This window comes from Trichoderma virens (assembly GCF_000170995.1).
Source record: "Trichoderma virens Gv29-8 chromosome Unknown TRIVIscaffold_5, whole genome shotgun sequence".
In the NCBI taxonomy this organism is placed as follows: Eukaryota; Fungi; Ascomycota; class Sordariomycetes; order Hypocreales; family Hypocreaceae; genus Trichoderma; species Trichoderma virens.
The window spans coordinates 1792475-1812633 of NW_014013744.1; the positions used below are offsets into that span (position 1 = coordinate 1792475).

At 48.0% G+C, this 20159-nt stretch overlaps 6 protein-coding genes across 6 annotated transcripts; 4 read left to right on the forward strand and 2 right to left on the reverse strand.

Annotated features, from left to right (window-relative positions):
- Window positions 1-104: 104 nt before the first annotated feature.
- Window positions 105-1906, forward strand: TRIVIDRAFT_37402 (uncharacterized protein; the record flags this gene model as incomplete). The annotated part of the gene is made up of 2 exons (XM_014102507.1): window positions 105-1614; window positions 1683-1906. 2 exons carry the CDS (start codon window positions 105-107, stop codon window positions 1904-1906), a joined length of 1734 nt encoding a protein of 577 aa, XP_013957982.1.
- A 434-nt stretch (window positions 1907-2340) lies between these two features.
- Window positions 2341-4932, forward strand: TRIVIDRAFT_208920 (uncharacterized protein; the record flags this gene model as incomplete). Its single annotated transcript, XM_014102508.1, has 2 exons — window positions 2341-4665; window positions 4723-4932. The coding sequence occupies 2 exons, from the start codon at window positions 2565-2567 to the stop codon at window positions 4812-4814; spliced, it is 2193 nt and encodes a 730-aa protein (XP_013957983.1).
- An 806-nt stretch (window positions 4933-5738) lies between these two features.
- Window positions 5739-7007, reverse strand: TRIVIDRAFT_36705 (glycosyltransferase family 1 protein; the record flags this gene model as incomplete). Its single annotated transcript, XM_014102509.1, has 1 exon — window positions 5739-7007. One exon carries the CDS (start codon window positions 7005-7007, stop codon window positions 5739-5741), a length of 1269 nt encoding a protein of 422 aa, XP_013957984.1.
- An 8437-nt stretch (window positions 7008-15444) lies between these two features.
- On the forward strand, window positions 15445-16590 carry TRIVIDRAFT_37177 (uncharacterized protein; the record flags this gene model as incomplete). Its single annotated transcript, XM_014102510.1, has 2 exons — window positions 15445-16241; window positions 16299-16590. 2 exons carry the CDS (start codon window positions 15445-15447, stop codon window positions 16588-16590), a joined length of 1089 nt encoding a protein of 362 aa, XP_013957985.1.
- Window positions 16591-17539: 949 nt separating this feature from the next.
- TRIVIDRAFT_63806 (uncharacterized protein) lies at window positions 17540-18430 on the forward strand (the record flags this gene model as incomplete). Its single annotated transcript, XM_014102511.1, has 1 exon — window positions 17540-18430. One exon carries the CDS (start codon window positions 17540-17542, stop codon window positions 18428-18430), a length of 891 nt encoding a protein of 296 aa, XP_013957986.1.
- Window positions 18431-18831: 401 nt separating this feature from the next.
- On the reverse strand, window positions 18832-20060 carry TRIVIDRAFT_147473 (uncharacterized protein; the record flags this gene model as incomplete). The annotated part of the gene is made up of 2 exons (XM_014102512.1): window positions 18832-19164; window positions 19224-20060. 2 exons carry the CDS (start codon window positions 20058-20060, stop codon window positions 18832-18834), a joined length of 1170 nt encoding a protein of 389 aa, XP_013957987.1.
- Window positions 20061-20159: the final 99 nt, after the last annotated feature.

Sequence of the window (20159 nt, forward strand, 5' to 3'; positions counted from 1 at the left end):
GCGATGCTCAGAGTTGATTCCGGCACCATCTCACTCATCACCTCCAAGAGCTCAGCACAGGCCGCCTGATCTGCCATTCCGTTGATTTATTTCAGGCCAGCACAATGGAGTCTGTCGAGGCTCTCTGGAGCAACCTCACCTCGAGGCTGGACGAGAGACAGCAGTCTATCGCTGTCGCCATCATTGCCACTTTTCTCGTTCTTATTCTCACAACAAAAGCCATCACAGGGAGCCCTACAACAGTGGATGCAAGCGGCAAACACAAGATTCCAGCATCACCGAGCTACTGGCTCCCGTTCCTCGGACATGCATTCTCCATGGCACAAGGTGGCTTTCTGGCCAGCATGCGGAATCGATTCCCAGACGGCATCTTTTCTTTGAAAATGGGTGGCAAGATGCACCACTTCATCTACAAGCCTTCGCTGGTTGCGGCTCTCTTCAACCTGCAACGCCCAGCTGCTGAAGAGCAAATGCTGGCAAATCGCCTTTTGGGATCTACTTTTGGCGTGAGCAAGAAGGATGCAGCTATTTACAACAAGATCTTCCCCGAAGCCCTGGCTTTATACAAATATCTAACCTCTGAGCCTGGGCTTAGCGAGATTACCAGCGTGGCTGTATCACAGGTGAAGCAAAACATCAATAGCCTTGTCACATTCAGCCCGAACCCTATGGATCAAACCGAATGGGAGAAGTTGGCGGATGTCGATGTTATTGAGGAGGGCGGCAAAGAGGGTCCCATCACTCAAGTCGACTTGATGGAACTGACGAGGAATTTTGTCGCAACGACGGTGATTCCGGCCATCTACGGCACTGATTTTGTCGAAAACTTCCCCGATGTGTGGAAATGGATGTGGATATACAACGAATCTTTTGTTCTTTTGGCCACTGGCGTTCCTTCTTGGATCCCATGGCCTCGTCTTCAGCGCGGAAAGTTGGCAAGGAGACGCCTTCTGGCATACCTGTATGAGTTCAACGAAGCCATGGACAAGCATATGGACGGCGAAGAGGTTGACCCCAAGTGGCAAAATCTGGACAATGTCAGTCAGCTTGTCAAAGGCAGGATTGCGCTGTTTAAACAGCACGGTGTGTCGCTCGACGGCCGGGCGTCCTTTGACCTGGCGCTGTTGTGGGCTTCTGTTGGGAATTCCAACCCTCTCATTACGTGGATGCTTTTTGAGCTTTATAGGGATCCTGTGCTCTTGGAACAGGTTCGTGAAGAGATTGCGCCGTACGTCAAAGCCGTGCAGCCAAAGAACGAGTTTGGATCTGCAGTCTGGGTGCCGCCGGTGCTGGAAGAGATGGATATCGACGGACTAATAACCAAATGCCCGCTCCTGAAAGCCTCGTACATCGAAACCATGAGAGTATACTCTTGTGGATGGGCAATGAAACTGATGTACAGTGATACCGTGCTGGAAGGGAAAGGGAAAGGTGGAGGATCCTTCTTGTTGAAGAAGGGAACCTACGCACATATCCCTCAAGAGCTGCATCAGTTTGATCCGCAATTTTTTTCAAACCCAACTGAGTGGCAGGCCGAGAGACATGTTCGAGAGATTGTAGATGAAAGCGGCAACAAGGTTTTGACCGCAGAGCTGGGGACAATGAGGCCATACGGTGAGTATTTTCCCTTTTCCCCTCCAACAGTTTAGACGTTGACGGGTTTACTAATTACCTATAAATAGGTGGCGGCCTGAAGATGTGCAAGGGAAGGCAATTTGCGCTGCGAGAGATGCTACTATACACAGCTGCCATCATCACGTTTTATGATATGCAGCCACCTAAGGGGGGGTCATGGAGCTTGCCTCAGACGAGGAAACTTGTTGCGAACAAGCATCCGAAGAAGCCGCTTAAGGTATGGATCAAGCGGAGAGAGCTGCCAGCTGAGGGTGGGGAAAGGCGAAGATAATGAACATAGAGACGAATTTGATGAGCTATTTGTGCCTGTGAATTTGAATTATCGTGGCCAACACCGTGTTGTGTGAAGCTGTCAACTATACTATGTTGTTGGAGCTTGACTGCTGCTCTTGGGTCTATTGCCAGAAGTGACTTGTCGGAAATAGAAAGGCAGCTTATTGATCCTCTTTGGGTGGCGCAATGATATAAACAAACAATCAAACAATTATACAAACTGGCATACAAACACACCCCATGCTCTTATCTCCCCAATTAGGACATTGCCAAGGCGCATTCGATTGAAACCAACTCCGTCTCGCCAGGGGACCGGCCCGTGATGCCTCAGGTGTGAAGGATGACACCATAGCGTCGCCGGCTCGCGAACGGAGCCGAGCTTCAAAACGCCGCGTCGAACGTGAATAATTCTGCGGCAATTTGCCGGACCTGTCCAATTCTCTTGAATCACACTTCTTGTGCGACCGTCATCTTCTGGAAGCCCATATCTGGTCCTCCAGCCACTCGAGTACCGGCACACGTGCGCAATCTCCCCGCCAAAAAGGTGCTGTCGCGGGGACTTGGTCTGAGCCGCGAAGCTCTGCTCTAACACCCACACAGCTATCGACTTGCTTCCGCGCTTCAAGGATGTTTTCCCTTGAAGGGAGCCTACGACAATGATCCCTCGAATCCTGCCTCGCGTGCCGCTGGCCTGCCCGCGATGCAGCGTCGCGAAGGCGCACGTCCTCCCGCCGTGGCTCCCGCAAAGGCCGATTGCTTCTCTCCAACTCCAACGACCCCTCCGGACTTCGGCAGCGTCTCGCCGTGAGCAAGCGCCGTCGCCTATTCCCGAATCGCTGAAACCTTCCCCGACGAGCGCGAAAACATCTGCGGCTGAGGCGACTTTAGCTGCTACTGCTGCCGCTGCCAAAGATGCCGCTGCCAAGGGCCCCGCGAAGAAGCCCAAGGCGAACAATGATCCTCTTGCGACCGTGGACAAGTCTGCGACGGAGCAGCGCAAGGCCGACTGGGCCATCATGAAGGAAATGTCGCGATATCTGTGGCCCAAGGGCGATGTGGGCACAAAAGTTCGCGTAGGACTGGCAGTCGCTCTTCTGATCGGCGCAAAGGTCCTCAACGTGCAGGTGCCTTTTTACTTCAAGAGCATTGTCGACACGATGAATATTGATATTGCTGCTGTCGGCGGTACGGCCACGACAGTAGCAGGAGCCATGATTCTCGCATACGGAGCCACAAGGATAGGCGCTACATTGTTCCAGGAGCTGCGAAACGCCGTCTTCGCCTCGGTTGCGCAAAAGGCGATTCGCGGAGTGGCTCGCAATGTCTTCAACCATCTTTTGCGGCTTGACTTGAGCTTCCATCTGTCCAAGCAGACGGGCGGCTTGACGCGGGCCATGGACCGTGGTACAAAGGGCATCAGTTTTCTTCTGACTAGCATGGTCTTCCATATTCTCCCGACAGCATTGGAAATCAGCATGGTGTGCGGCATCCTCACATGGCAGTATGGATTCAAATTCGCAGCCGTAACGGCGCTGACCATGGTTGGATATACGGCTTTTACCATCTGGACGACGGCTTGGAGGACAAAGTTTCGCAGACAGGCCAATGCCGCCGACAATCGAGCTTCGACGGTGGCCGTGGACTCGCTCATCAACTACGAGGCTGTCAAGTACTTCAACAACGAGAAATTCGAGGTTTCGCGCTATGATAAGGCTTTGAGAGAATACGAGAAGAGCTCCATCAAGGTAGCTACCTCTCTGGCTTTCCTCAACAGTGGTCAAAATGTCATCTTTTCTACTGCTTTGACTGCCATGATGTACTTTGCAGCTGAGGGAGTCGCCGCGGGAACCTTGACTGTCGGAGATCTCGTCATGGTGAACCAGCTAGTCTTCCAGCTATCCGTCCCTTTGAACTTCCTCGGCTCAGTGTATCGCGAACTGCGACAGTCGCTCTTGGATATGGAGACGCTGTTCAATTTGCAGAAAGTCAACGTCAACATTGTGGAAAAGCCAACTGCGAAGCGCCTGGCTCTGATCAAAGGTGGAGAGATCAAATTTGAAAATGTTAGCTTTGGATATCACCCCGAGAGACCCATCTTGAAAAACTTGACGGTCACTATTCCCGCTGGAAAGAAGGTTGCCGTTGTTGGTCCCAGTGGCTGCGGTAAATCTACTCTCCTAAGACTTCTGTTCAGATACTATGACGTCCAGGGTGGCCGCATCCTTATTGATGACCAGGATGTTCGCGACGTCACTGTTGATTCTTTGCGTCGCGCGATCGGAGTGGTACCTCAGGATACCCCTCTCTTCAATGATACAGTTGAGCACAACATCCGCTATGGTATGATTGATGCTTCTCACGACCAAGTTGTCGCGGTCGCAAAGCGAGCCCGCATTCACGACATTATCGAAAAGTTCCCAGAAGGCTACCAGACCAAGGTTGGTGAGCGAGGCATGATGATCTCTGGTGGCGAGAAGCAGAGACTGGCCATGAGCAGATTGCTCCTCAAGGACCCCCCTCTGCTGTTCTTTGACGAGGCAACCAGTGCACTAGATACGCACACGGAACAGGCCTTGATGATGAACATCAACGGTATTCTTCGCGAGAAAGGACGCACGAGTGTGTTTGTGGCTCATAGACTACGTACCATTTTCGACTCAGACTTGATTATTGTGCTCAAAGAGGGGCACGTTGCCGAGATGGGCACGCATAGAGAGTTGATTGACCGCGCGGGTGTTTATGCCGAGCTCTGGAGTGGTAAGTCTTGTTTGTATGAATCATCGTGACAAATCCTTTTACTGACAATGCCTATAGCTCAAGAAACCATGTTCAGCGAAGATGGCAAGGAGACGAAAGAGGCGGAGGAGGAGGCGGAGGAGGAGGAGACTATTGAAAAGAAGAATTAGACGTTTGCTTCGACATTAGAAGGGACGAGGTGGCCGAGCATCTGTATGATGAATCTTAACATGCCGGGATGTGCTCGTATATATGTATATGTTAAAAAAAATATACCATAATATCTTGAAGATGGGCACACTGGCACAAGCCTAAATGCTTTTCCCACCCCATTTATTCTTCTTCCTTGTAGTATGTCTCTTAAAGTATATTTCGTTTTATACTTGATGTTACTGTTCGAGAGAAGGACATTCAACCGGATCTTGCCAGTGTCTCGTCTATCGAAAGCTTGTCCTTTTCATTGTACCGTCCTCAACTTTGTGGTGATGGTCCTGATCTATAGCCTCCTCTTTCTGTAGCAACAGTCTTTGGACTTAGTGCCATCTTATTGTATAAGTGCAATGCTGACATCTTGTAGTATCGATCGCAGGGTGGGTGCTGGAACGGCAATGTTATCGTGGCGAGTACTATTTATTCACAAACTGTCAGCGATGTGTATTGCAATTATTTTCCTTTAGTTACCCTCGTAATCTCTACGCTGAGTGCGTCTTGACTCATTATATAAAAAGGCGTTCTCTTCTTCTTTGTTGTTCAGGAAAATACATTCTTCTTGATGCTGATGGCTGCAATATCTGCTGTGTGCAAAACTCGTAGTTAGCCATCTACTGAAGGTGCAAGATCATGAAAAAACCTGTTAGAATGCGACTCTAGTCTCATGCCATAACACGTCACTATTCTCCAATTGGAAAGCCATTTGTCAGGGTATTTCTCGAAATTTAATGCTATCTTGTTATTCCTTATCTTCATGATATCGTATCATCTTTCGGTGTATCTCTAGCATCGTAAAATAGAATGACATGCTCTAGACTCTAGAACCTGTGAGTATGAAAAATCCCAAACAACGGGAATATTGCGTAAAATCAACAACCAGGCCATCATTCATTCATAGAATCCATAGAGTCCTCGCTTTCAGTCATGGTGCTCTTGGCCAGCTCTTCAAGCGACTCTGCAGCTTTTTGTGCGCCCCCTAATTCGTTGAGCTCGTTGCCCAAGAGTTTTGCTCTCTCTGAATAGCTCCCATCTAGAAGGATCTTTTTGGCAGCTGCTTCGACTTGGCGTGGAGTAGGATTGTCAGTTCGAAGGTCGATCCCGGCGCCGCACCAAGTTACTCGAGCGGCTGTATCCTTTTTATCTTCCGATTGACCGGCACAGACAAGAGGAACTCCATGAGAGAGTGCCTGAGTTATACTTCCATAGCCGCCATTGGTGATGAGCAAACACAGCTGCGGGAGTAGGAGATGGTAGGGTAGCCAGTCTGCGTAACGAACATTGTCTGCGTGCCCAACTTGTGCCTCCACCTCTCCACCGTGCGGTGACACGACGACGAGAAGAAGTGTCGAGTTATCCTTGAGTGCCCGAACTGATGGTATGATTAACGAAGTAGGGTTCATGGCGAGCGTCCCTTGAGTAATTCCAACGACTCGCGAATGTGACACCACATCATTCCACCAAGAGGGCAGCTGAATTGATGTACTTGGAGAGGGCCTCACTAGAGGGCCGACGTAGGTTATCTTGTTCTTGTGCTGCTCTGAGTTGGGATCCAGAGAAAATTCGAGAGTTGAACACGAAGCTTGGATGTGAAGATAGGGACTGTACGTAAAGCATTCTGGTGGCTCTCCATATGGAAGGTCCTTTAATCCAAGTTCGTTTCTCTGCTTGTTGAGCAAGGGAGTTAGGAAAAGAGGAAGTAGGATCCACCGATACACGAGTTGTCTGAGTCCATTGTTAATCAGACCCAGCCACGAAGTAGGAGGTGACTCCCCGGACACTGGCATAGGGGCTGCTGGCCCTGAAGTGTAGAATGGAATTACCCCCAGAGTCGCATATATGGGGATTTCTCCAAGCTCTTCGAGAGCGCGGGCGCCATAAGGAAACACATCAACAAGCAAGGCGTCGGCGGGGAACTCGGCCAGAATGGCTCGACAGTCGGCAACTTGAGCTAGGATCCGCGACCCCTGTCGATTAAATTGGCGGTCGAGAATTCCCGTAGCGTTCTCCCTGGCAAGTGGTGCATCAACTGCGGCGATGGCTCGAGTCGCAACAAAAGTTGCTCCTGTTGCTTCAACGCGAGCTTTGTTGTCTTCGCTCGCCAGCCAAACAACTTCGTGGCCGCGATCGACGAGGGCTTGTGCGACGGCTTGCATTGGATAAACATGGCCGGCGGGGAAATGGGAATGAAGAAGAAACTTCATTTTGGACTTTAACGAGCGCCCAAGTCGAGAAACTCGACGGGCTAGAGAGAGTGATTGTTTCTGCAGCGTTGTTGGTGTATGGGTTACGTTCGCGGGGCTCTGGTGGTATTTCCGACTGCTAGGAGCATGAATGGTGCTGATATGAAATGAACGAATGCTGAACAAAGCTGAGCACAACACAACGGTTCAAAGGGCGGGTAAAAAATGAAAATGATGAGGCTCAATTAACTAACGTAATTTTAGCAAGAGGATTGCAAGGTGTGCTGAATTATTGCTTAGAATAAGTTTTCGTATATTAGATCCCCAAGAGGCATCGTACTACCCTACGGCAAAGCCAAGAATCGTAGCAATGGCGTTGGAGAGATATACAGGCAGAGCTGAGCGTAAATCAAAACGATGCTCCAATAGATTTCTTTTGTCTAAAGAAAAACGAAAATGAGAAAATTGAAAACAGTTGCAGTCATCTTTTCTTGCGAAGATTAATGCTCCTGAAGTCCACTGGTTTCTCCTTTAGCTGCAATTCCAATGGCGAGGCTGAGCAAAGAAAGTGTTGACTCGCAGATTGAACAATATCAAGAAGTGGAACTTCCATTCCTTTGCTTCTTTCAACTTCCCTCTCAAGACTTGTTAGATAGAAAACTGTTGTTGAACAACAACTTTCATCAACAGACACACTTTCGCCAACACATCTATTTTGAGAAATGGCACGCTGCATGTAGAGATGCGACGCTATAAAGATATAAAAATCTAAGATATTTTGGCGGCAAATTGGACAGCTATAGATAGTCATCTGCGAATGCGACAAGCTCAATAGCTCTATACTGCGGTGAGAATCAATATGTCCACTATTGACTGGAGATAATCCCTTCATTATTTGCACGAACACGGAAAACTCATCAAGAATATTTTTTTTTTTTTTTTTTTTTTTTTAATAAACCCAAACTTCTGTTCCAAAGTACATATCTGTATCTAACTGCTCCATTCCAAAGCCACAATAACACAACCGCCGCCATCTGGCTTGACGAATCGCTCCAGTGGATATGAACATGTTCAGTGAATATCAATTTCCTCAAGGGCAAGAGAATAAAGTGCTACAACGGGATTTTCAACAGGCATTCACAGTGGCGATTCCGTACCCCAAGGCGAACGAGCTTAGCGGGCGTCTTGAGGTATCGAGGGGAAGGCCTTTCCCGGAGCAAAACGATAGAATCACCGGTGATCCTTGAAGTGTATTTGACGAAATCTGGCCAAGCGACCAAAGCACATGGAATGTGCTGGCATGTTTGCAAAGGCTGCCGCAACAATTGACTCCTCCAAGAAGTAAAAGCAGAATCCCAACCAAACTCTGTACACGCTACGATGAGGGCCAAGTATCGTCACAACCAACGGGCATGGCCTCCATAGACCTTCTGCCACGCCAGATGCTCAACTAAGCCCCCATACGTAAGGGACAGAAGCGCATATGACTTGGCTTTCTAGTTTCGAAAACACGAGCGGATTACGCTACGATGAGGGGACGGTTTCCTCACAGCAGATGCAACCTGGCCTCCATAGACACACAATTGCTTCTGCTGCTTCTCCACCCCCACAAATACGATCATCTACAGGCTCTCGTATGTTCAAGAAGCCGGCAAAATGCATCAAGGCGAGTGAACGGCTTCCTCGCAGCCGATGGACCTTGGCCACTATTGACCTCCTGTCACGTCGACTGCTCCACCACCGGGTGACATTGGCGCCGAGAGGAAGAGAGAGCCATGTTCTTGTTCCCGAGTCGCTGTGACGGCATGGAGAGCAGCGAGCAAACCAGAGCAATCGCCTTTTTTATTTCTCTAGATCTTCTCAGTCGAAGATTAACGAAGATCTCGTCGACCCCCCAAAGCGAGGGCGCAGTCCTCTGGTGAAACTTGATTAGACTCTTGGAGGTAGTAGGGGCTCATGACTGCGTCGGGATAGTTTAGACTCACTGCTTCCTGGCTGGGCCTCAACAAACCCTCTGCCAAACGGTCAACAGCCATCAGCAAGACGGCCACCGAGGCAGTTTTGTGTCATACCCAGGACAATCTCTTGTTGGAACTAGTGTGAGGGAATGGTGGAAACTGTGGGATTGCAGTAGCTTTCAAGATCGCTGTGAATACATCAGTACTCTTCTACACTAGGAGATGGTCGTCAATTAACAAACCTGTCTTGATGATAGCGTGTGACTATTTTCTCCCGAGGCAGCTCAGAGAGTGGTTCATGACGGGCTAAGACGTTTGCTTGTTGTTTGGGAGCATGATCATGGTCGGAGGATGCAGAAGCCCACTTGAATTCGCGAAAGAGAAAATATGGATACGCTATTGTGTAATATAGGAAGAGGTGGGTGACAAAAATCTGTAGAAGGAGAAAGAATGTCAGTCACCTGTTCATGATCTCAAAAGAGGCAGTTGGTAATTCAGAGAAAAACTGGGCTTGATCTTGGTGGAGATATTCAAGAAATATAGAAACCATGAGATAGATATGCTAACCTCGAGAAGACCATGTAGAGGGACCAACCAGATACGAATGAAGGAGAGGGAACAAAGCAAGGACCTAGGTTAGAACGAACAAAGATTCGATACCAGAGAGTGGAAAGAAGCTTCAAGCAGACGATTGTAGATGGATTGGAGAGAGAAGAGCTTCGGTACAGAAGAGCGAAAGTAGAGGTGGTGTCTGGAGGATGACGGCATGGAGATGCAAGGGAATTGAAGCGATAGAAGAGCAAGAGCATCAACGAGAGACGTTCTGAAGACGAAAGACTGCTTTGTGAGATATGATAAAAAGAAAAAAAGAGAAGAACAGATTGGAAAGCACATTGAGTTTTGGAATAAGGTAGAGTGTGCTGTAGAAGTGGGAGATTTAGGGGAGATAGGGCCTGTAGGGAGACTGTCGGTAGGCAGAAAAACACAGGTGGCTTCGCCTGAGGTGCAACGAATTGATTCGACAGCAACTCCAGAGCCATAATAATAAAAAGGCAGAGAAATCATTACAATGAAGGATTAAAGTAGCTATACAATAGGGGTTGTTCAATGAACAAATTGAAATGATTCTGTTGTCAGAGGGGAGAACAAAGGGAGTTTGGCCGAGCAAAGCACAACTCCACCAAAACTCTCTGGGCAACACTCCATCATGATATGGCGATGCCAACACTTTGTGCAGAACAGAACAGAAGAAACAAATCAGATAGCATGCGAGTACAGTCAGGCAAGAATTACAATGAAATTACAATTGGTGATATTCAGGGGCTTCCATCTCAGGGAGGCCATCACAAATTGCACTTGATGACGAAGACAGCTACATAAAATGAAGTGGCAGTATCATCAACACCAAAACTTGGAATCAAGAGGCGTCAAACACCGGAGATTCCTATGTCTCGCAGCCAGACCGGTGCGGCGTGGGGTTCAACACCCCTCGACCACCTCGAGGCCGACGGAATCGCAAAGAACACCAGGGATGGAAAATCAACACACCATCACAACTTGGGTACGAGGATACCTGCTGCAGGCAAACAGAAACTCTCCAATCATAATTCGAATCAATGAAAAACAAAACGAATCGACGTCACTGCATTCACTTCGTTGCCAGATCAGCCGTTGCAGCCTGAGGAGCTCACGTGAGGAGTGATCTGGGAGGGCCCACCAGCAACTACATATACCTCTCCTCCCCCCCTCCAACCCTTCCTTTTTCTTTTCCCTTTTCCTTTCCCCAAGCACAGCCAGCCTTGTCCTCAAGGCGGATTTTCTTGAGTTCGCAAGTCCTTTTGAAAGTCGGTGCTCCTACCCAATGATTAATGCAGAGGTGGCAACTCTGCATGGGAGATCCCAAAGATTGGCAAAAGCAACTTCGGTCTGCCAGCCTTTCTGAAGGGCATCATCTGAACCAAACGCAATAGAACCCTCTTCTACGGAAGCAGTAAGACGTTTGGTGATGATGACCTCCCGCACATGAGGGTACAATCTTTTTTTTTTCATTGAGTTCGAGGCTATATGCCTTGACTTGAAGAAGAAATTCTCACTTCGAAATCCAGCTGGCTGGCGGTAGACACTGGCGATGTTTTGTTTAGAGTGGTGGTGATCATTTGAGGGGAGAATCTGACGATGTGACATGGCTGTTTGCTTCGTGGATAGAGAGTAGACATATGGGACGGCGTACGATGGCTGAGATACAGCATTTGTAGTAGATGGATCATTTCATTCTCTTTGTATTATCCCCCGAGCTACCAAGGGCTCTGCGACATTTGGAATATGGTGAAGTCCAAGTCCAAGTCGCTCCGCTTGTGTGCTTGAACACTTTGAACAAAGACGCCTTTCTGAACGCAAAAGATTTTTTTTTTTTCGGTCAGAGAGATCTGTTTTACGATACATATTTCCAATTCTTTCCGATTCTAATCTTCATCACCGTGCTTCAAATTCACGATTGACGATACTTCTCCATGTCGGCCAAGCAACAGGACATCTCAGGATCGCCAGACTCTTTCCTCGACATGGAGGTAAGACTGCAAACGATGGCAACTCAAGATCAAAGTGGCTACCGAATTTCACTGTCCAGTTTTTGGGTTCTCTAGTTCCTAAAAGATGGCGCGATGATGCGTTGATGCGATTCTTCGTTTAACCAATAGTTGAAAGAAGGCTTCAGACAGATGCCGACATTTTCAAGCGCCGAGGAGAAGCTCACATGTCTAGCGAGTAGGAAGGAGAGATACTGGGAAGATGGAGGCAATGGTCGGATTTTGTGATGGTTTCCATTGGGGTCAGTCCCTTTTTGCTCCTAAAAAGTGTTGTCAAATTCTTATTGTGCCTATGGCAATTCCTCGCTGGTATCGGATGCTCCAAGTTGGATCGTCTGCATCACCCAGGCCTATGCAGCGCAAAATTGAACACCGTCAGTTCAAAGTTGCTGCTTGGGAAAGAAGAGCTAAACAGCCTCTGTTTGGAGAATTTGGAGCCGGAAGTTTTATGATGTATGACCCCTCGGCCGAGATGACCAAATGCTCAAGTGCTAAACTGTACAAATCCCAGAAGATTAATTGAGCAGGGACGTCCAGATTATCTATTCAATAGCCAGAGTAAATCTTTCTCGAAGATATTGGTTTCAGAGGACCAAGTTTTGCAATGGCGAATTTGGGCCGACTTTGCCACAAATATGAGGGGATAACAGGAGAATTATAGCCAAAAAAAAAAAAAAAAAAAAAAAAAAAACCAGGGAGATCATAGAAAGCAGTCTACCCAAAAGCCTCGTTCCCTTCCCCTCGCAATATGGCGACTGGGTTATGCCAAGTTGCTCAAATATTTTGAACGCCTAGAAGGAGCCTCCGCAGAGTTCGGCTAGGAGTTTGGACTCGAAGGAAAGGACAAATGTAGACAGAAAATTGCCGTCGAACGGCGGCTCAGTTGTGTGTCTCGTCTTCGGTTGGGAACTCTGTCACGAGTCTTGGAGAACTTCTGCGATATTTCGAATGGAATCGGAGCTGCATTTGTCGCTGTCTTCGAAAGATGGGGGTTTTGATCGTGGTCGGTAGTATCATCGCCAAAAAAAAAAGGGAACTATTTGGTAATGTATGTCAATATCTGACAAGAATGGTGGGAGAGAAAAAGTTATTAGAGAATCAAGGGAAAAGAGAACTAACAGTGCTTCGCAATCAATGAAAAATATCTGCTGATGGTGTCGGAGCCTCGAGAGTTATGTCCAACCCCAAGGTGGTGGCACGAAATGCTCTCAGACGTGAGCGAAAGGGCATTCTCTCTTTAGCATCCTCGCTAGCCTGGGGGCATAAATAGGTACTGTTTCCATAGTTGTTTCGTCAGATATGGAAGAGTGAGTAGTAGAGTTGAAGACATTGTAGAAACTTCGAGGCAGAAGAAAATTCTGATAGGCGTTTGGAAAATAGATCATATTCCGAAAGACCATGACATGACAGAAATCTAGGTGAAGAAACAACGTGACCATCATCGATCAAAGAGAAATAGCAAAATCACTGTGTATGACCATGATCAAAAAGCAAAGCGGCGCGTTATCGAAGATTTTGATTCAAAATACCTGCTTGTAGGTATGCTAGATTTGCGGATCGATGTAGGATAAGTCTACCCTTTCGCCAGCCTCTCCATATCGAAGGCAATTCTGGTGACGAGTCTACCAGCAATGTTGAGAATGACATAGAACGTGTCGCTGGATCATTGATTCTACAACCAAGAAACCAGTTGTCTGTTCTGTCTTGCGCAACGTTCAGAACGGTGCAACGTTGTTCATTCAAAGGCCGAAACACGGGGAGAAGGATGAATGGGATGGGACTGGTGCTTCATTTGCTGCTACTGGGTCCGTTGGGAACTATGATAAATATAAAGTCGCGCAGATAAAAAAATCAGGAAAAGTGGTTGAGCACGAGTGGCCGGCCAAGTTTCCCTGAAGAAGTATTCTTTCAAACACAAAATGGCAATTGTTGGCAATCTTTTGGATGCTGCAGCGGATAATGGGTTCTCATTTCTTGATACTACAGCGAGTATCAAATGCGCGTAGCAAAGCAGGAAACAGTAGCAAGGTCCGCTATCTTCCAATTCTTAACCACCACAATGACCACAAATAAAATTTCCCTTGAGCGTCCCCCAAAAATTCCTGCCAACCCCCTACAGGTCGTCCTCCTCCATTGGCTCTCCAACCTCGTCGCCATTGGGGTATGATTCCACCAAGATAGTAGTTGTGTGCATCTCATCAAGGTAGAGATGGTCGAGGTTGTTGCCTCTTGGCCGTAGTTTCATCAGAATCAGCTGGCGAATTTTCACAACAATTCCATCGTTCCTGGTGACTCGCAGAGTTGACCTGAAAAGCAAATGCAGGCGCCCGTCCGTCTCTCTCTCGTCATCCTCAATCACCCCTTCCACTTCTCGTTCGACACGGCGAACCTCCCTGCTCCTCTGCTAGAGGAGTAGGATCTGATCAGCCGCTGATATGGGGTCATCGTCTTCATAAAAAAATTCTGTCGACGTGTAAATCAAGCGCGCGATTGGAAACGGTCGTCGTTGAAACGCCGTAATCGAATCGAATGTGCTAAAGAAGGCGCGAATAAAGGCTCTGCCAGGGGAGTCCGCTGTGGAAGTATCCGCAAGTGTCGAGGTTTCTACGTTGTAATTCATGATGAGGCGATTTGCGTCAGAGGGTCTTGGTTTGTTGTCTTGTGATCTTCTGAAGACAGGGAATGGACGACTCTGCTGAAATTGCGATTGAAGTTGCTATGGAGAAAAGGGTTTTAGATCCTGAACGTCAGGAGGTGTCTACTTTAAGTCAAACAAATCTGATCAGCAGCTGACAGAGCCGACAGCCTCTGTCTCATTGAAGGAATAGCATAGTATTCAGCTCTATCAGTGTTCAAATGCCAAAATACGCCCGTGCTATTTGATGAAGCAATTGTTGGCGGAGATTTTGATTCTTGAATCAGAATTGAATAGCATTGTCCATATGACTGGTAATAGTCCGTTTCTCAACACGAAGTCAATTGGTTGATTTACTGGGTGGACAGCCATGGCCGGTGACGCAAGTGCACGAATCGGTGGGATATTATATAGCGCAAATATTGAACTATTATATCATATTGAGCAGGAAAAATGATTAAACTGAACAGATTTTGTTTTAGACATTGTCTCTTGTTGGCTACTCTTTGCTGCGCTTTAGTAGGAGAACAAGCATCTTTTCAGGCTGTTGCCTCTGCGAGGGGCAGAAATACTGCTACTCAATGTTTCGAAAGTCAGACCGTCTGGAGGATATCTACTGTAGAATAATATTTTGAACAAATATAGCATAAATAGACTGGGCATAGTACACATCCATCAAAATGAACGGAAACATTGTGTGAAGACCGATGGATGGGCGTCGAGGGATACATGACAGAGACCTACCAAGTAGTCGTTATTGGCGAACAAATTTAGATGTCGAGCTGCAAGGGCCTCCCTTTTTTTTCTCTTCTTCTTATAATCATAAACATTGAGTCAAAAATAATTGGTACGCACAATTACGCAAACGTGGACACAGCCAGGGAATTCTCGAACTTCTGCTGAGATCCAATCCTTGTGCCTCGCAAGCAACGAACGCGCCTCGCATTTGGAGACTCTTTCTAGTGTTTGCCCTTTGTCGCTTGCGAACCCAGACAGCCCGCATCCGGCCAATTTCTGTGTCAAAACTCTGTTAATCCTACCTGTGATTCTTTTTTAGGATTTTTCCGCGGCCACTGAATAATCAGTATTCCCATGACAGATGGATGACATCACATGCCGAATGCCTGTCATATTTCTAGACAGCTTCCGGCAATTACTTAATTGTTGCGTAGCTAAACCTTTTCATCACCTGAAATCTTCAAGCATCCGAAACTCGCTGGAATCAGTCCGAAATGGCAGACGAATCTACAGATCTGGACCAAAATCAGAAAGCTTCCACCGGCGACAAGCACAAAACTGAGGTAGAAACTCCAGACGCGAAGCGGACCAAGATCAAAACAGAGACGTCTCTCGACGAAGCCAATGAAGATATCAGAGACGAAAAGCAAAGCACTCGCCAAGACGTGAAGCAAGAATCAGAGGATTCCAAGACCGAGATAAAATCTGAAAATGGCACAACTGATGCAACCAAAGCAGACACAGACATTCCATCAAGCATTCTTGAAAAGGGTATCATATATTTCTTCATGAGAGGACGCGTGGATGTCGACAAACCAGAGGAAGTAGGCGACATTGCGCGCACCTTTATTATTCTGAGGCCGATTCCGCAAGACGCAAAGCTGAGCGAAGGGCCACTTACGGATGCTGGAAATTCCAGAATTCTCATTCTGCCAAAGAAAGTGCTTCCGGCAAATGGCAGGGAGCGTTTCATGGCGTTTGTGGAGAAGTCTGGAGCATCATATGATGAAATCAAAGGCCAATTTCTCGCTGGTGAGGAGTACGAGACCAAGACGAAAGGCACCAGACACACTCCGGCAGCTACCCCGATAGGTGAGGGTGTCTACGCCATAACAACCACTGGACGCGCAAGCCATCTTGTGTACATGATTACCATCCCAGAGAAGCTCGGCGAGGTACAGAAAGATCTTGGAGTGAAAGAACGAGGGAGTTTCATCATCAGCACCAAGAATCCAAAGTATCCATCACCGGCTTCTGCCCGCCTGCCCAAAGACCCAGCGTATCCAAAGAAGTAGGTGTCAGCCGTTTTAATGTCCGACAACGAATGAATGCTAATCTGCCTTTGCAGGATCCTTGAGGAGTTCCGAGACTTGAGATGGATTCCATCTCAACCAAATCACCTCGATTACGATAATGCCCAAGTTCTGCTTATTGGAGAATCATCAGGATTCAAGAGAGCGCTGGAGCTCCAAGAAGACGATGATAGAGCACACAAAGAGGAGCCTCTTGAGGAGATGGAAGAACTAGAAGAGAAAGACTTGAAACGAATGCACCAGCTATCGGGAGATCACTCTGCGGCCATCTATGCAGACTTGAAGGTTCATGCGGAGGACTATCCCAAGCTTCAGACTACCTTTTAGAAGTACCTGAGGCAATCGCGCAATTATTTTTGGGTCTGTTTAGTTGACAGGAGGCTGGAGCTGATGGGAGTCACTTCAATGTGACAGCGTTGGAATTTCGAGATTGCGTGATACGGATTTCCGACAACACAAAGTGCTTGAAGAAATCTTTCACTTGTGGATTGAAGAGGCATTTTACAAGGATATCTTCAGATATCTTCGTTGTGTGTTCTATGATGTACGCATGCAGACCATACAGATTTCAAGGGATGCATCACCTAATGCTGAACAAACCTCGAAAAACTCGGCAATTCGACATGGTAAGCGCGCGCCAAGAATCGCTGATTCTGCTATCAAGCGCATATCTATGCGTTGACAAGAGATGGATAGCCATTAATTTGTCGAGAATGACTCTTCGATGAGGCGGTCCACCAGCTCAGAAATGATTCATTTTTGCAATCAATCCCCTTTTGCTTATGTCCTGCCATAACGGGCCTGGCTCATCAGCCACCATTTCCCCTTCAGTTTTTCAAGCGGGAACTTTGTGCGTCTTTTCAGAATGATCTCATATCGTGTATGTATGAAGTAGGGGTCTGTGAGTCAAAGGTCGCGCTGGGCACTTTGACTCCCGTCAGCAGTTCTTTTGTAAAATTTAGCCCATTTTGGCAAAAGGGATGACGAATTGTGAACCAAAACTAGCTTGAGGTGGGTTTCCGAGATCGAGAGATAGCGCGGGGTATGCTAAACGGCCTTATGTGGGTATGAGAATTTGATGACCATGACTCACAAGAGTGATCATTTGTAAGAGGGGAATAGGGGAAGCATGTTGAGGCAATTCAACACTATTCAACGAAAATATCGATACGAAGGAGAGACTGGAACAGAAGATTGATGGAGATATAATAGAGGAAGATGAAGGCTCAGTCCAGCAGAAGGCTCTCCATCGAAACAATCGAAACACCATCCGAAAATGTCTTCCTCCGCTTCTTTTGAGCCCATGCCAGCCTCGGCTGCGGCTACAATTGCAAAATACCACATCTTCTCGCCAGATGTCCCAGGCTTTTTGGATCTGGAGATTAGCCAGGCACAACACCGCGTCAACCTCGTCAACTTCTGGCAAATCGCCCCGGGCGGCCGCGTCCTTGAGATCGGATGCGGCCAGGGCACCACGACTGCGGTATTGGCCGAAGCCGTTGGGCCCACTGGCCATGTTGATGCTGTAGACCCTGGTCCACCAAGCTACGGATCCCCCTGGACACTTGCTCAAGCGCAGGAGCACCTCTCGGCCGGTCCAATTGGTGATCGTATCTCGTGGAACTTTGCCGACCCCATCGACTACCTAGTGGAGAATGCCGACAAGTCGTGGGATTACGTTGTATTCGCCCACTGTATCTGGTACTTTGATTCGCCTGCGACGCTCACCAAGATGTTGGGCGCCCTGAGGGGACGAGCCAAGTCTCTTCTCATTGCGGAATATGCTCTAAAGGCGACTCAGAAGAATGCTCTGCCGCATGTCCTTGCTTCAGTGGCCCGAGCCACGCTCGAGGCACACAATAAAAACAGCGCAGCCAACATTCGCTGTCTTTCCAGCCCTGGTGCTATCGCTGATGCGACCAAGGAGAATGGCTGGGTTCTTGATGAAGAGACAATCGTGGTGCCAGAGGAGGGACTCTTGGATGGCCACTGGGAGACGGGAACTGTCAAGAGTCCCAACTTCTTGAAGGAAATTGAGAAGAAGGTTGAAGATCCGAAAGTCAGGGCGCTTTTGCGATCGGCGAGAGATGGTGTTCTTGGCGTTTTGGAGACTCTGGAAGTGAAGAGGTCGTGGACTATGGACGTTTGGGCCGCCAAGCTTCACTAGGAAGAGAGATAACTATTTCACAAAGGCGTCTATGATGTATTTATTTTCGTCATCATAGCAATGAAGACTGTATTTCAATAATTTGCTGTGAAATAATTGATAAAACTCCGTACTTTCGTTACTACTGCGTTACAGGACATATGAAATGCACCCCAATGGTATGATCGACTCGTTATTAGACTTGGTATATTATACTTTGCTGTTATCAGCTTCAATCTCGGCCGCGTGGGCATCCATGTATTTATCTTTGAATGGCGTCTCTCCCATGCGCGACCAACACATGGCAGACATGAGAGCCTCGTCTGTTTCCTTGCCTGGAAAGAGTAGTTCGGAATTTCCATCTCCAAGGTGCGTCACCGATCGATCCTGTGAAAAAGAAATTGTTAGCAAGTCGGAGAGAACTAGGAGGTGGCTTTGGAAAGGCAGTATACCAGTCCCAGGGTCAGCTTAATGACGCCGTCTGCCCAGTAGTTCTCGTAGGTGTAGCGAGGCTTTTTGCCCGCAGCCGCAAGAAGAACATTTTCCGCCACAACGGTTGCTTGGCGCATCGCTGATCGAGAGTTTGGATTCGGAGTGTTGGTCTCGGCAACATCGCCGCAAGTGTAGACGTTTGGTAGAGAATCGTCGGCTATTTGGAGGGTGGATTTGACTTTGATGTGTCTGGTGGACGAGATGGAGCTGGGAGAAAGATTGGCAATCACGTCGGAGAGTGGCCTTTGTCCGGCGCAGTTCATCTACCGCAAGTCATTAGTTTAAATAATAGAAGTAATTTGAACATACCAGGTAAGCATACAAAGAAATCGCAAGTGATCTTTCGGCCAGACTTGAGCGTGACTACCCCCGAAGCTGCATCTTCATCCACAACACGGTCTTCAAGAACAAGTTCCACGCCAAGTTTTTCAAGCCCCTCGCGCGCAGCTTCTTGAAGGCCCTTTCCGAAACGATGCATTACTGCAGGTCGCGAGTGAACCAGGATGATATGCTTCTCGGGATAAAGGGCCTTCGCATCTGTAGCGACTTCGACTCCAGCGGCGCCTCCTCCAACGACGACGACTGTCTTGGCGGATTCGATTCCTTTCTGCATCCCCTGCAGGAGCTTCATTCCCTCCAGCTTGTCTGTAGCATTGACTCGAGATGGAAGGCCATCCTTGACTCCCGACCCTGTAGCAATGATGAGGAATTCGTATGGTATTATCTCGCCGCTATCCTGTAGCTTCACAGTTGTCTGGTCAATGTCGGTGGCCCTGTCCTTCAACCAGCGGTAAGAACCCTCTGTGGTTCCTGTCAAATATCCGCCATAGGGAATGAAAGCCTTGTGCTCATGGCCCTGAACAACACAAAATCTAGGAAGCACCCAAGTGAACTGAAAATGACTGTTCGGCTCGATGATGACGACGCGATAAGGGCTTCGTGGAGGCAGGTTTTTCGCAATAATTTGGGCCACACGGTAGCCTGCAAACGAAGCTCCGACAATAACAATATTGCGAGTTCTTTCTTCCGCTCCTGAGGACCCAAACCAAGAGGCTTGTCGTCGCACGATGGCCGCTCGGAGAGCAAGTCGCAGCTCTGCCCAGAGAACGAAGAGGGTATAACCCACAATCTTGGTATAAAGCCTTGTCTTCTCCAGCATTTTGGCCTCAGAAAGAGATATCTCTCTTGTATCTTTTCAATCTCGATTCGAAAGACAAGATGGCAAAAGATTTCAGCGCTACCGTGGTCTTCATACAAC